The 13,590-nt window shown below is 38.0% G+C and overlaps 1 protein-coding gene and 1 long non-coding RNA gene across 3 annotated transcripts; one reads left to right on the forward strand and one right to left on the reverse strand.

Moving 5' to 3' along the window:
- Nucleotides 1-294: 294 nt before the first annotated feature.
- LOC147533299 (uncharacterized) lies at nucleotides 295-6,478 on the reverse strand. 2 transcript variants are annotated; one of them, XR_015228157.1, is made up of 4 exons: nucleotides 6,209-6,478; nucleotides 6,024-6,099; nucleotides 4,950-5,036; nucleotides 295-3,513 (listed from the first exon to the last, which is right to left on the reverse strand). It is a non-coding gene; the product is annotated as an uncharacterized LOC147533299 (long non-coding RNA). The 2 variants fall into 2 exon arrangements; XR_015228158.1 differs by having other exon boundaries at nucleotides 3,253-3,513; nucleotides 6,024-6,118; nucleotides 6,209-6,312.
- A 2,270-nt stretch (nucleotides 6,479-8,748) lies between these two features.
- On the forward strand, nucleotides 8,749-11,422 carry LOC147533300 (uncharacterized). The gene is made up of 3 exons (XM_086650285.1): nucleotides 8,749-9,553; nucleotides 10,062-10,409; nucleotides 10,502-11,422. The coding sequence occupies exons 1-3, from the start codon at nucleotides 9,119-9,121 to the stop codon at nucleotides 11,129-11,131; spliced, it is 1,413 nt and encodes a 470-aa protein (XP_086506411.1). The 5' UTR covers nucleotides 8,749-9,118; the 3' UTR covers nucleotides 11,132-11,422.
- The last annotated feature ends 2,168 nt before the right edge of the window (nucleotides 11,423-13,590 follow it).

Raw genomic sequence — 13,590 nt, forward strand, 5'->3', positions numbered from 1 at the left:
ACTTGGCTCTGGCTCGCACTTCCGCAATTGAGATACGTGAAACACATTGTGCATCCTGTCTAAATGTGGGGGCAAGGCTAACCTGTAAGCTACTTGACCAATGCGTTCTAAAATAGAAAAGGGACCAACATATCTTGGTGCTAACTTTCCTCGTAGTCCGAACCTTCGAATCCCCTTCCTTGGTGATACTCTCACATAGACATGATCGTCCACCTCAAAAGACAGTAATCTTCTTCGATGATCTGCATAACTCTTCTGTCTGCTTTGTGCTCGTAAAATTCTTTCCCTTATCAATTTCACTTTCTCAGTAGTCTCCTCCACCATTTCTGGCCCAAGCAAAGATCTTACTCCAACCTCTGACCAACAAACTGGTGATCGGCATGGTCTACCATATAACGCCTCAAAAGGTGCCATTCCGATGCTTGACTGTGTACTATTGTTGTAAGCAAACTCTACCAAATGTAAATATCTTTGCCATGGTCCTCCAAAATCTAAAACACAAGCACGAAGCATATCTTCCAAAATCTGAATAGTCCGCTCCGACTGCCCATCTGTCTGAGGATGATACGCTGTACTCAAATTCAATTTAGTACCAAGAGCTCTCTGCAAACTATCCCATCATCTAGAAGTAAATCTCGGATCTCTGTCTGAGGTAATGGATACTGGAACTCCGTGAAGTCTAACAATCTGTTCCGAATATAGCCAACCGAGCTTCTCTGGTGTAAACTTCATACTGATAGGTACAAAATGGGCTGATTTGGTTAATCTATCAACTATAACCCACACAGCATCAAATCCTTCCTTGCTCCGTGGCAAATCAGTTACGAAGTCCATCGTGATATGCTCCCATTTCCATTCTGGTATCTGAAGTGGTTGTAACTCTCAGCTTGTTTCTGATGTTCCGCCTTAACTTGCAGACAAGTGTTACACCTGCTTACATATAGCGCAATATCCTTCTTCATACCTGGCCACCAAAAATTTCTTCGTAGATCTCGATACATCTTTGTTCCTCCTGGATGCACCGTATACTTTGACTTATGTGCCTCGATAACATAAGAAAATAAAGAATGAAGACATCTATAATATATACAAGTCAATGTTGGCGTTGACATTATAATCCCAAAGAAAATATAGTTGTTGTCGATAAGATGAGAAAAATAAAGATAGAAGACCGTTATAACATCTATACAAGTTATAGATAATACAACCCTCCAGAATCATTCTACAAAAATTTGAGAACCCCAGATACTTCTACCAACAAAGCCTGTCTCTATCAATATAATCTCAATATCAAAATATCTCGTCGACTCAATATAACTCAACCTTACACATTAGCCTTAGCAGTACAACAGTAACTTGCTAGCCATAATTCCTCAATCTCTAAATAAGCTGAATGTTGTCGATGAAAACCATAATAGTCTTATATGAAAAATATATATCCTTCAGAAAATTCGAACTCAATATCGTGGAGTCAACCCATAACTTGAGAATACCATCTCGTATAGTCCAGCTGAATGAAAAGATGTACCAGATAACAACTGAACCTAGGCAACTATCCTTCTCACAGATAATACTTTGACAACTGACTAAAACCCCGGACATAACTAACATTTGTGTCACATCTATAAATATGTAGACCAACACATCTATTATTTTCAGGTGACGAACTACCATCCGGTGAATCTATCGATAAGGTTATGTGACCGATTCCTCTAAATCTTACCACCAACAACTATAGTCAATAAAAAGATATGTGTCTCTATCATATAACTCTCTCTCAACCAGACCATACCTTATTTGTAGTCAAACTAAAACAATACATGCTCGAAACAAAACCGATCAAAGTCAACCTCAACTCTCTCTAATTGATCTGATCGAAACTCATAAATGAAGGAAGGTGTACAACTACCATGAGGTTCATAACACAAAAGGTCCGACTCATCTTCTCATATAGTTAATCCTTCGTAGAGATGTTTTCACACCATTATGATCACAATACTTCTTTAGTGGTTCAATTTGTAGCTTCTTCATTACTCGATAGCATTTCTCATATTATCGATTCACCTAGGTTAATTACTCCTGGCAATGTCTTCATATGAGAATCACCTGCTCGAGTAACTTAGGCTCACAAAATTTTACCACAAATTCATCCATATCAGATAAGTTGACCACGCATATTATTCCTTGACTGATGTCCTAGGTTATTGTCGCTGGACACCTGGTCGTTAGCACCATTTCTTGCTTCGGTTTCTTTGAGTCGTTGCAAATTTCCAAATTGTCCTTCTATGGAGATTAGCTTACTAGTTCACTATCCTTGTCCTAAATGAACCAATATATCAATGTTCATCTCGTAAAGTTCTTAACATTATCCTATTGTCGATCCTTATGAATTGTATACTGTCAAAAGTCAACTACACTTAACCTCCTCAAACACTTTTGTCTTTGATACTTTCACAACATCAATATGCCGCCCTGCCCAAAATTTTATACCAAACCATCTTATCAATACTTGATCGGCCACTTGTACCACCTTGCACAATAATCGAGGAAACAAACGACCAATGTAAACCGTTCACCAAGTATTCCTTTTCAGAGTACATCGAAGTATCGAAAATCAGAGAAGTCTATCCACAACCAACCAATGATATGAACCTAAGCCTAATATGAATGCAATTCGAACCTCAATAATGCTCGGTTGATCGTCATCACTATCTTCTGCAGGCAATGTGCTCGGCAAACAAAATCACAATGTAAGTGACCTACCGTTAAAGGAACCTTACTCACATTATGATATCTGAGTGGGACCTTCATGTAGGCCTGACTCAGATGTGCTGAGCACATAAAAGTCAGCAAAGATAAAATCAAAATCTTAAAATCTCAAATAAAACAAAATAAAATCAACAACATTATTATCTTTTCATATTTTATCTTGAAATTTTTACGAATTTAACAAGCCTTGGTACTTTTAATTAGCTCACCCATTAATGCACAGAAGTGTATTCTGATGCCAGTCGGCCCAATGCACGTACTCGTGCTCTGATACCAACTGTGACGCCCCGTGTTCCGAGACACGGTTTGCCCGGCAGTTTATAAAAGAAACTAAGTCTCAGTCTCGCTTAAACAGAGTTTCTAAAATAAACCAAAGCCAACACACTTATCTCTGTTATCAAACAAATAAAATGAAGCAGCGGAAATCTAATAAGAAATCATAGTTTTTGAAAACGAACTAAAAGTCAAAAAGACGAGACTAAATTTCGGCAGAGTTTCCTCTGTAAATTGAGTCTATAAAACCTGTAAAACCTGCCAAAACATACATATATACATGCACATAAACTCATATCACGACAAAACAAACTACAAACCCCAAACATCTCGCACCTACTATATACTACAGTGATACATATATATTCTTCGTTCTGATAATATACATAACTTCAAAATATACAAAAACAAATCGATCTCACATCAACAGTTGCTCACAAGCAAGATTAGATCGATCTGGAACTATAGTACCTGAACAAAAACAAATGAAGGAGTGAGATAACTCGAAAGTTAGCTCAGTAGGATACCTAGACATCCTACCCGCACCACACATCAACATTTTAATAAAACAATAGTTTAGGTGATACAATAGTACAAATAGATATTATGCACATCAAGCAAGGCAATACAGCAAGATAATTCTTCTAGCTTACCAAGATCATGACTGAATACGCCCTCAGTCGGGGTCACCTACTATTCGGCTAGGAAGAACCGTTAGGCCTTTGTTAGTACGTAGGCAGGCGGCGCCTTATCGAACAGTTGACTACTGCAGTGTACACATGGATCCACGTAATACCCCGGTAAGAGCTTCCGTAACTCTCCCTTCGTCATCATCGCCCATCGGGCTAACTTGTGATCTCAATACGCATCGAATAATAAATCCCACTCAAACAACGATACGCTTAGAATATGCTATGACTTACCCAGACGACTATAAGAGTATCGTCGTGAAGTAGAGCCATATACCCACGGCGATACAATTATCTCGTCTTGAGGCGCGTCCTACCTCCGGCCAGATCTGACGCTCCCTCGCAAGGTAACTCATTAACCATTCGAAGAATACCCAAACATATGCATGAACCTATAATAATATTAAATGATCTGAGTGACTCCCAAAGCTACAAGAACAGAGCTCTCCTAACAGGTAACATCCACCAAAGGAGAAGAGCGTTCTCGCATCTCAAGGTAGGGTAAACCCTGTTTAAAGCCAAGCTTTTACAAGTTTCCACTTTCAGGGATTAAGTATTTTCTTATTACGAAAACTCGGGTAAGCACCCTATTTCATTTCGGTGAAAATGTTGTAAGTATCAATCACATATCATACAGAATTCAAACCACAAACACCAGTGGCTTAGCAGAATAAATAAACAAACATGGCACTGGTCAGTCCCCTAATCACTCCAAGGGTCGGAATACCCCAACTCCCAATCTCTCTCGGACCCCATTCCGGGTAAACAAGAATGGTCGTTACCAAACGGCTGGCCACACGCACCGAGTGTAACCCTTAACATGAATTCATGGCTAATCCATAACAGAAATATAAACAAGGGGACCAACCAATGCCCGACGTCAAACAATCAATACACGTAACACAGATCAAGCGATTCCGCCTCCATGTTATACACGCAGCTCAAGCTATTCCGCCACCACGTGTTTACAATTCACACAAAACGATCACACAGATCAAGCGATCCCGCCTCTATGTGATTATTTTTCAGAAAAACCAATTTGTTTTGAAAAGAGAAACATCCATAACATATAGCGCACCACTACATTCATATCATACCATATCATATCATAAATTGAACTAGAGAACTATAAAAAAAAAGAAGAAAAAATGACTATATATATATATAATGGTGAAACGGGGAATACCCGTGCTCCAAGTAAGATTCATAGGATCCTACCTCAGATGTAGTACACTTCCGGTTCGTTGTCGTCCACCTGAGATTCGGACTCCTCGGGTCTCTCTTCTACGTAGTATTCGCTTCCTGCTGAAAGTACAAGGAACAAGACGGTCAATTGACAGTCAGAAAACTGTCTGAGGAGATCTTGCAAACTAAGAAGACAATATATCTGAAGAACCCATAAACGATATAACATTCATTACTTAGCTTGCGTCCTAAACCATTGGACGATTCCATAAAGTCTATTATGTGATTCCGAGGTCACAAGAGTCACCTTCACTCTGGCAACACGAATATCTTATTCACACCCTTAATATACAAATCCAACCTATATTAGGTTCCGTTATAAACCAAACTATTCCGAAGTTGTTCCTTGTAACGAAATCGACTATACCGAGTACTTTCGACCATTTAAAAACTTTCGTTGTCATACTCAATTAAGTTGAATCATATATCGCTTAAAGTATATTTATGCCCTTTAACATTTCTATCGGTTCTCTTTGCTAAAATCCGAATGAACCGTATCCAAAATGCATAAACACACAAAGTAGTCTTGATTGCGCACTGCGCACTCAAACAAACAATACTCTTTAGTCCTTAATCCGATTCAACTGATTCTTAAGTTTTCGGAAAGTTAACTTCACTCCTAGCGTTTCATTCTCAGGTGTCTTTTCCTAATTACGACTAAAACATGCCGGAAAAACGTAAAAGATACGCAGCAGTGCATCAGTTTTACTGCTCGTATGCTGCATACTCTAACCATCATATCATCCTCATCCGAACTCCGAATAATCATTATAATATGTTTCTGGAATCGGAACGAGACGAGCTATAATATCTATGAAGACTCGAAATTCTTCCGAAGCCTTTAAGACTGTCTAAACACCCAAAAACAGTAGCAGTTTTGTTCTTAAACCTACTGTTTTTCATCAAGTCTTGACCTATTCATCCACTTGATTCTTCATACATAACTTCATAACTCTTTAAGTTAACTAACATCATAGAATCACACATAAAGGTAAGGAAATACCCTTAAAAATTCATTATACAACCATAGGGATCAAAATTCCTTACCTTGATTCCAATAAAATTGATTTAGATAGTTTCCTCTTGATTAGTCTCTTGTAATTCCTCTTCAATTCACCAAGTTCTTCAAATCATGAAGAAAACTACCATTAAAACTCAATTCAACATCATAGAGAGAGAAAATTAAGTTTCCATCAAAAACCTAAACAAAAAAGCTTAAGAACAACACTTACTTCTTGATTGAACTCAAAATTTCTCTTTAAAATTCACCCAAACTCTCAATCTTAATCAATTTCTTCCCTTGAGCTTAAGCCCTAATCTCAATCGGTTTAAGGAGAGAAAGAAAATCTGATTTTTTGGTTTACAACTTATCCACTCGAATTTACAGTTTAGTCCCTCAATTTCTATCAACTTGCAAAGCAGCCCCTAAATATTTCCTGGTCGCAGAAAACATCCTAAATTCTGCACCAGTTGTTTATTTAGTCCTTGTCCTAACTTTCTCTAAACTTCAAATGGCCCTTCGCCTAACCTTAGTCTTATATTTTCTGAATCGAAAGCACGGGACGTTACATTCTATTTCAGAACTATAAAAAAAATTATCTAATATTTATGATCTATCATCATCATTCATCAATGTATATTACATTATTACCTAATGGTTCTGAAACAGAACACTCAGATCTGTTTAATCAGACAGATCGATAGTCAGATGACTCAGATCTGTCTGATTAAACAGATCAAACTCCTATGTTTGTGTTCTGTTTCAGAACTATAAAAAAATTTATCTAATATCTATGATCTATCATCATTCATCAATGTATATTACCTAATGGTTCTGAAACAGAACACTCATTTGAGTTTGATATGTTGAATCAAATGAGTGTTCTGTTTCAGAACAAAAAAAAAAAAAAAATTTCCACTAATTTTTGTCTGTACATCTTACATCAACTTGAAGGCTGAAGCCATCAACCACAAAAAAAAAAAAACAAATTACAACAGGAACAAACCCTAATCCGATCTATTTGATCAGACAGATCAAAGGTTTAGAACTTTGATCTGTCTGATCAAAAGCGATCTAATAACATCTTACATCCGACTTTATTCATCAACCACAAAAAAAAAAACATTACAGAAAAGGAAACAGACCCTTTTGATCAGACAGATCAAAGGTTTATAACTTTGATCTGTCTGATCAAACAGAGATCTGTTACATCTTAATAATAACCAACAGTACATTACATTTCTTAAATCATAAACAAATAACAAAAAAAAAAAAAAAAAAACCTATCTAAGATTAGTTCGAAGGCTTAACCGCTTCATTTGATCTTAAAGATCATCGGCGTATACCCATCATGAACTAATCATAACCATAATCTTTAACCAACAGTAGATGATGATGATGTGAACAGAGACTTCGACCAAAGTAATCATAACCATAATCTTTAATAGAAAATCAGAGAGATGATGATGAAAATCTTACCATATTGATGTTTTAACGATGATGATGATGTTTTCTTTTAGAGTCGACCAACAGTAGATTATAAAGATCAGAAGATGTGTTCTTTAGTGACCAAAACGTTTAACCCTAGACAATCTTTATGGTTTGAGGGCTGAGGCTGAAAGAGAGAGAGAGATAGGGGTGGAAAGAGAGAGAGCGCCGGAAACAGAGAGAGAGAGAGCGGCGGAAGAGAGAGAGAGGCATTAGGGTTCGTAATGAGAGAGAGGCATTAGGGTTTTACCTGGGAATTAAGGGGTATTTATAGGCGGGTGAGATTTAATCCAACGGCTGAGATTATATGTAATCTCAGCCGTTGGATTCATTAAAAACACGCGGACATTCGGGCAAACTATCGGGCTACTCATCGGGCTCCATTAACGGGCAAACTATCGGGCAAACTATAGGGCTACTCATCGGGCCGGGCTTCGGACGGGCTTAACGGGCCGGGACTCGGAATTGAGAACCTGTCCGAGCCCGGCCCTATTAGCCCGTTATATCGGGCCGGGCTAACCCGGCTCGGGGCTGCTTCGGTCATCGGTCTCCCACGGTTCGGGCCGAACGGGCCGGATCGCGGGTTTCCGGACCGTTTTCCCAGCCCTAGTCCCAACTAATCTCAACTTGAGCATGTTGAACCCCATTCATGCCGTTAAAGTTAACAGAAGCTTAAATTTCTTTTTTATTAACTTGATGAAATAACCATTCAAAAATAAGTATCCATATTTTACTTACATTTAAAGGAAAAATATATTAAGTGGAATTTTACATTTCATTTAATATTCTAGAGAGACAAAAGTAGGAACCAAATACTAAAGTGATACCACTAAAAAAATAATTTTCTGTCTCCAAATGATTTATTCAAAATTTGATTTAACTCTCTAAGTATTTTTCAGTTAAACTTCTACTATTTCAAATTAAATTTACAAATACATTCTTGATCGGAGTTACTGTCGACAAAAATTTAGTGTTGATCCTTTCCAAACTGTGTTTTAATAAAAATTTAAAAAAAATTTCTTGCTCAATTTCATCCACTTCCGGCTTGAATTACCACGATAATTGTAGAGTTTGAATGACAAAGTTCTCTGTCTAATAAGTAAATTAGAGAAAACCAATTCGTGATCTTAAATTAATAAATACTTTTTTTTCCCAATTTTTCATAGGATCCGTTTGTGAAATAAAAATAGCCCAAGTCTAAGAACAGATAACTAAAAAAACAAAAACAAGAAAAGAACTGATAACTGTGACGTCTGTTAAAGTTAACGGAGCAGAATATTTGTTGTCGATTAACTCGCTTTCTCTGGCTAATATTTTTGTCCATTCTCTCTCCTCTCTCTCCTCTCTCTCCTCTCGAGTGTCTTTTTTTCAGTTTAAGTGCGTAGTCATCAGGCTTACTTTCTCTCTCCCCATACTTTCTCTCTCTAAAAACTTACTTGAGCTATCATTTTCCTTCTATTCATCGATCATTTCCCTCTAGTTCAATTAATGGAAAATTTCATTTCAATCTGAGAATCCAGAACTAATTAGCTCATGTAGAAAAGTTTTCTTCTTATTCTTCAACCAGAGAGGAAGAAGAAAGGGGATTTTTGTGGGTTCGGTTGGTGAGTGATTGATTCTAAATTCTAATTGAGGGTTAGAAAGAGAGAAGGAGATGGAGAGAAAGCAGGGTTTTTTCTCGACTCTTAGAGAAGATGTGGTAAGAGCATTATCACCAGCTAGGTCAAGGACGAAGAGTCCAGCGAGAAGTGCTTCACCAATGTCTGGACTACTTAGACGAAGAAAACAATCAGTGGGTAATTATCATCCTGAGGTCACAAGATCTGGAAGTCTGAGAGTTGTTGGTGAAACACTTACACCATTAATGGAAGGTCCTGATACAGAAGGAAATGAAATTGGGGAATCAAAAAGAGAAGGATGGGGAAATTGGATGAAAGGGCAGATCTCTAAAACTCCTTCAGTTTCTTCTTCTTCTTATAAAAGGTCTGATCTGAGACTTCTACTTGGTGTCATGGGAGCTCCTCTTGCTCCTGTGCATGTTACCACTTTTGATCCTTTCCCTCATTTTAGTATCAAAGACACTTCCATTGTGAGTCTCTCCTCTCTCTATTCTTTCCCTCTCTTTCTCTGTCTAGAATTTCTTACAAGTTTATATCTTTCTCTTTCTTCTCCAAATTCTAGTTTTGATAGAAAATGGGAATCAAAATGATCTAGTATAAGTTTGAGACTTTGCTTTTTAATTTGGTAAAGTTTCATATGGAAATTATAGACCTTGATTATGATACCTTTTTTTTGAAGCTCTGTTCTTAGTAGTAGTAATTTAGTTTAAAAATGGGTTTCTCTGGTCATTAGTTTTCCTGTGTTTCATTGATTTCTCGAGTCAAACATGCAAATTTGGCTTTGGGTTCTGTTAAATTTGTCACTGTTGAATAGTGAATTATTGATTTACACCTTAATTTTTTGGGGTTTTTTTAAGAGAGTATTGAAGAATTCTATTTCGTTTTGAGACTGCTCCACCAGTAATCATGAGTTGTGATTCTTGAAGAATTCATGGATATTCTAAAATTAACTGAAACCCATGTTGATATTCATGGCAGGAAACTTCCTCTGCAAAGTACATACTTCAGCAATACACAGCTGCATCTGGAGGGCAAAAATTACTAGCTTCGATCCGAAATTCATATGCTATGGGTAAGGTGAAAATGTTAGCATCTGAGTTCGAAACGGCCACAAAAGTCATGCGGAACCGGAATGCCTCTAGAGCTGCTGAATCCGGTGGGTTCGTCCTTTGGCAGATGAATCCGGATATGTGGTATGTTGAGCTAGCTGTTGGTGGGAGTAAAGTTCATGCTGGTTGTAATGGCAAGCTTGTTTGGAGACACACTCCTTGGCTAGGTGCTCATGCTGCTAAAGGTCCTGTTAGACCTTTACGTCGAGCACTTCAGGTGAACTTGTTCTTCAATTAAATTTACCGTCTCAGCTTGAATTGGAGATGGTTATTTGGTATCTGAAGGTTAGAATATTCGATTCTTTTCAGGGTCTTGATCCTAGGACAACTGCCAGTATGTTTGTTGATGCAAGATGCATTGGCGAGAAGAAGATAAATGGAGAAGATTGCTTTATCCTCAAGGTCTCTGCCGATCCACAGACATTGAAGGCGAGGAGTGAAGGACCAGCTGAGATCACAAGACACGTCTTATTTGGATACTTCAGCCAGAAAACTGGTCTTCTTCTCCACATGGAAGACTCTCATCTTACTCGAATTCAGTCAAATGGAGGCGACACTGTTTATTGGGAAACCACCATTAATTCCTTTCTTGACGATTACAGACCTGTTGAAGGAATCATGATTGCTCACTCTGGACGTTCTGTAGTGACTCTTTTCAGGTTTGGGGAGATGGCAATGAGCCACACAAAGACAAGAATGGAAGAAGTGTGGACAATTGAGGAGGTTGCTTTCAATGTCCCTGGACTTTCAATGGACTGTTTTATTCCCCCAGCCGATATTAGATGTGGATCAATAAGTGAAACATCTGAGCTTCCACACGCAGATAGAGGAAAAGGCACGAAATCAACAACAGCAACAACAAATCGAGCGAAAGTGGTTGCTCTCGAAAAATCTCATAATGGTAACTTTGATAACATGATGTGGAAGGTAGAACTCTAGAAGATGGTCAAAATCGACACCCGTAAAATTGTTGTTCATAGAGTTAGCTACTTGTAATCCACTAACACAGTAGATGAAGGGTAAAGTAGGAGTTTTTAGCTGATTGATAAGTTTTAGATTTGTTATTCTTTCTGCTGTAAATGGAGCATACTTATTAGCAGGTTATCTCTATACCTAATTGAATCTTTCAAAGCAGAGGGAATTAAAGAGTTGGGAAATGTAAACAACAAAACAGATGTGCTATATCTGATATTGAATGCTTGTAGTTATAGAGATAATAGGTTTTTTTTACTCCCTTTTCTTTTACTTTTGGGACAATGTGAGTGATAGATAGGTTTTGTTGTGGTTCCATCACTGAGGATGATAATGGGGTAGGTCCATTTATTAGGGCTATGGAGTAAAGAAATCCACATCAATGGAGAGTGAGGTAGGGTCCTTGAGATGGTTTATTTTTTTCATCCTTAGATGCATAGAGATGGTACAAGCTTAAAAGCAACCCATCCCTACCATATCTCTCAGACTCTCACTCTCTCTCTCAACCCCACCCCATGTGACTTTCTCTCAGTCTCCTTTTTTTTTCCTAGTGTAATTGTATTGTTTCCTCTTTCAATATATGAAATCTGATATTTGCAGTATCCTCTTGCCCTTCCTTTACTCTACCTGGCTCCATTTATTATATGAAAAAAAGATGTCTCCACACAGTGATGGTGTCCCTTTTTTGGTCAAAAGTTATGCATGGAGAAGACATCTTGAGCATGAATTGTTACTTTTTATATATATTTTACATGCTTTACTAGCTCATTACTTTTGAAGGAATATTGTGTCAAATGGGGTCTAGAAAAGATGGTTGAGCAACCATTGTAGACACTAGTTTCTTGTTTTCATACCGAACTCTCTACTATCTCATGGTACTCTTGTCTCTCTATTTGGGCTTTGTGTTACTCAAACATGCATTTGGGCTTTATGTTTTTATTTCTTTGTTTTGGTAGTTATCAGTTTCCTTGTTAAAATAGTTTTTTTGGATTTGGCAGTTATCAAAATGATCTCCACACTCATCAGTCACAAGGTTTTTTCGTAGAGTTGTAGTACCATGAAAAACTAGGATCTCAAGCTTGATTCGACTATGACTCGAGGTATAGGTACATTCTTTTATCCTTCTTCTCCAACCACGAATCCACTTTCTATAGCCTACCCTTTTGAAATAAGCACCTCCGACACTGTCTAGATTTCTAGTCGTCGTTTATACGTTTTTGTTTTAGTAAACTAGGACACCAGTGACACATAACTGGGCTTAGGTTTTTTATGTTTTTTTTAGTAAACTAGGAATCCTAAACTAAAAGGAACTGTAGGTTTTAGAGGGTACATGTGCTACAAGAATGGAAGTAGTGTGGACTGTGGACAATTGAGGAGGTTGCTTTCAATGCCCCTGGACTTTCAATGGATTGTTTCCTTCTCCCAGCCGGTAATAGATTAGGATCAATAAGTGAAGCCGTTGAGCTTCCACATGGAGATCAATCGAGGAAAAGGAGCAGCAACGACATATCGACCGAAGTTGTTCTTCAGTCTCTTGTGGAAAATTTGTTTGCTATACTTGCTACATCTTGTACTTCATTCATTGCTAATGACAGACACCTGGAGACCATAGGGATGCTCCGGCCAAAAGAAGTAGAAGCAGTAAGAAAGAGAAAACAGGAAAAGAGACGAAAGAGAAATGGAAAGGCTTCAAAGGGAGCATGAAGAAGCAACTTCAAAGAGAAGGTCGCACAGCTCCTCCCATCCCTGTCCAAGAGATAGGTCACAAAGATGAAAGACCTTCCTCCGGGTTCCCTAATAGTGCAACAACTCACTGAAATGAAACATAAGACAACACAAAAAGAAACTCTACGCCTGGGTAAGCTTACTCCACCCCCTTCAGTTTGAAGATTCTGAATGCTGAAAGACCAACAGAATTCAAAATCCCTGTCTTGGAGGAGACTTATGATGGGTCTGCTGGCGCAACGGCGTTCATACAAGATTAGGTGACCACCATGAGTCTAACAACCACAGACAAGCCTACCATGTGCTAAGTGTTCCCTATGGCTCTGAGAGGAGTGACAATGTCCTGGAATTTCTCCCTGACATCAGGATCTATGATATCCTTGGAAGAGTTGTCTACTGCTTGTTTCGTACAAAATTTTACAGCAACAAGATGTCTTTATTGGGTGTTTCACATGAACTTATTTCCAAAAAAAGAGAGTATTGGAGATGTATTAAGAGATTGGCCTAAAGAAACGAATAGTTCATGGGTGAACTTATTTCTTCACATAAAGCATGATTGTTTAAGGAATTATTTGTGGTCCATTTCATTTTACTAATGGTTCATGGGTGAAATCTACTGAAGATGATCCAGAAACGAATGCGTGGAGCAAGTTAAGTATTACTTGGCTAAGCAATCAAATTACAATAACTTTAGGGAGAGA

This window comes from Eschscholzia californica, unplaced genomic scaffold, assembly GCF_041429995.1.
Source record: "Eschscholzia californica isolate CP2 unplaced genomic scaffold, dmEscCali1.0.p SCAF_6, whole genome shotgun sequence".
Classification (NCBI taxonomy): domain Eukaryota; kingdom Viridiplantae; phylum Streptophyta; class Magnoliopsida; order Ranunculales; family Papaveraceae; genus Eschscholzia; species Eschscholzia californica.

What these genes read in the sequence shown, in the direction of transcription:
- LOC147533300 (XM_086650285.1), top strand. Translation starts at nt 9,119, where the DNA reads ATGGAGAGAAAGCAGGGTTTTTTCTCGACTCTTAGAGAAGATGTGGTA. An exon ending in GTATCAAAGACACTTCCATT is followed by an intron (nt 9,554 to 10,061) that starts GTGAGTCTCTCC and finishes TATTCATGGCAG; the next exon opens with GAAACTTCCTCTGCAAAGTA. An exon ending in CTTTACGTCGAGCACTTCAG is followed by an intron (nt 10,410 to 10,501) that starts GTGAACTTGTTC and finishes GATTCTTTTCAG; the next exon opens with GGTCTTGATCCTAGGACAAC.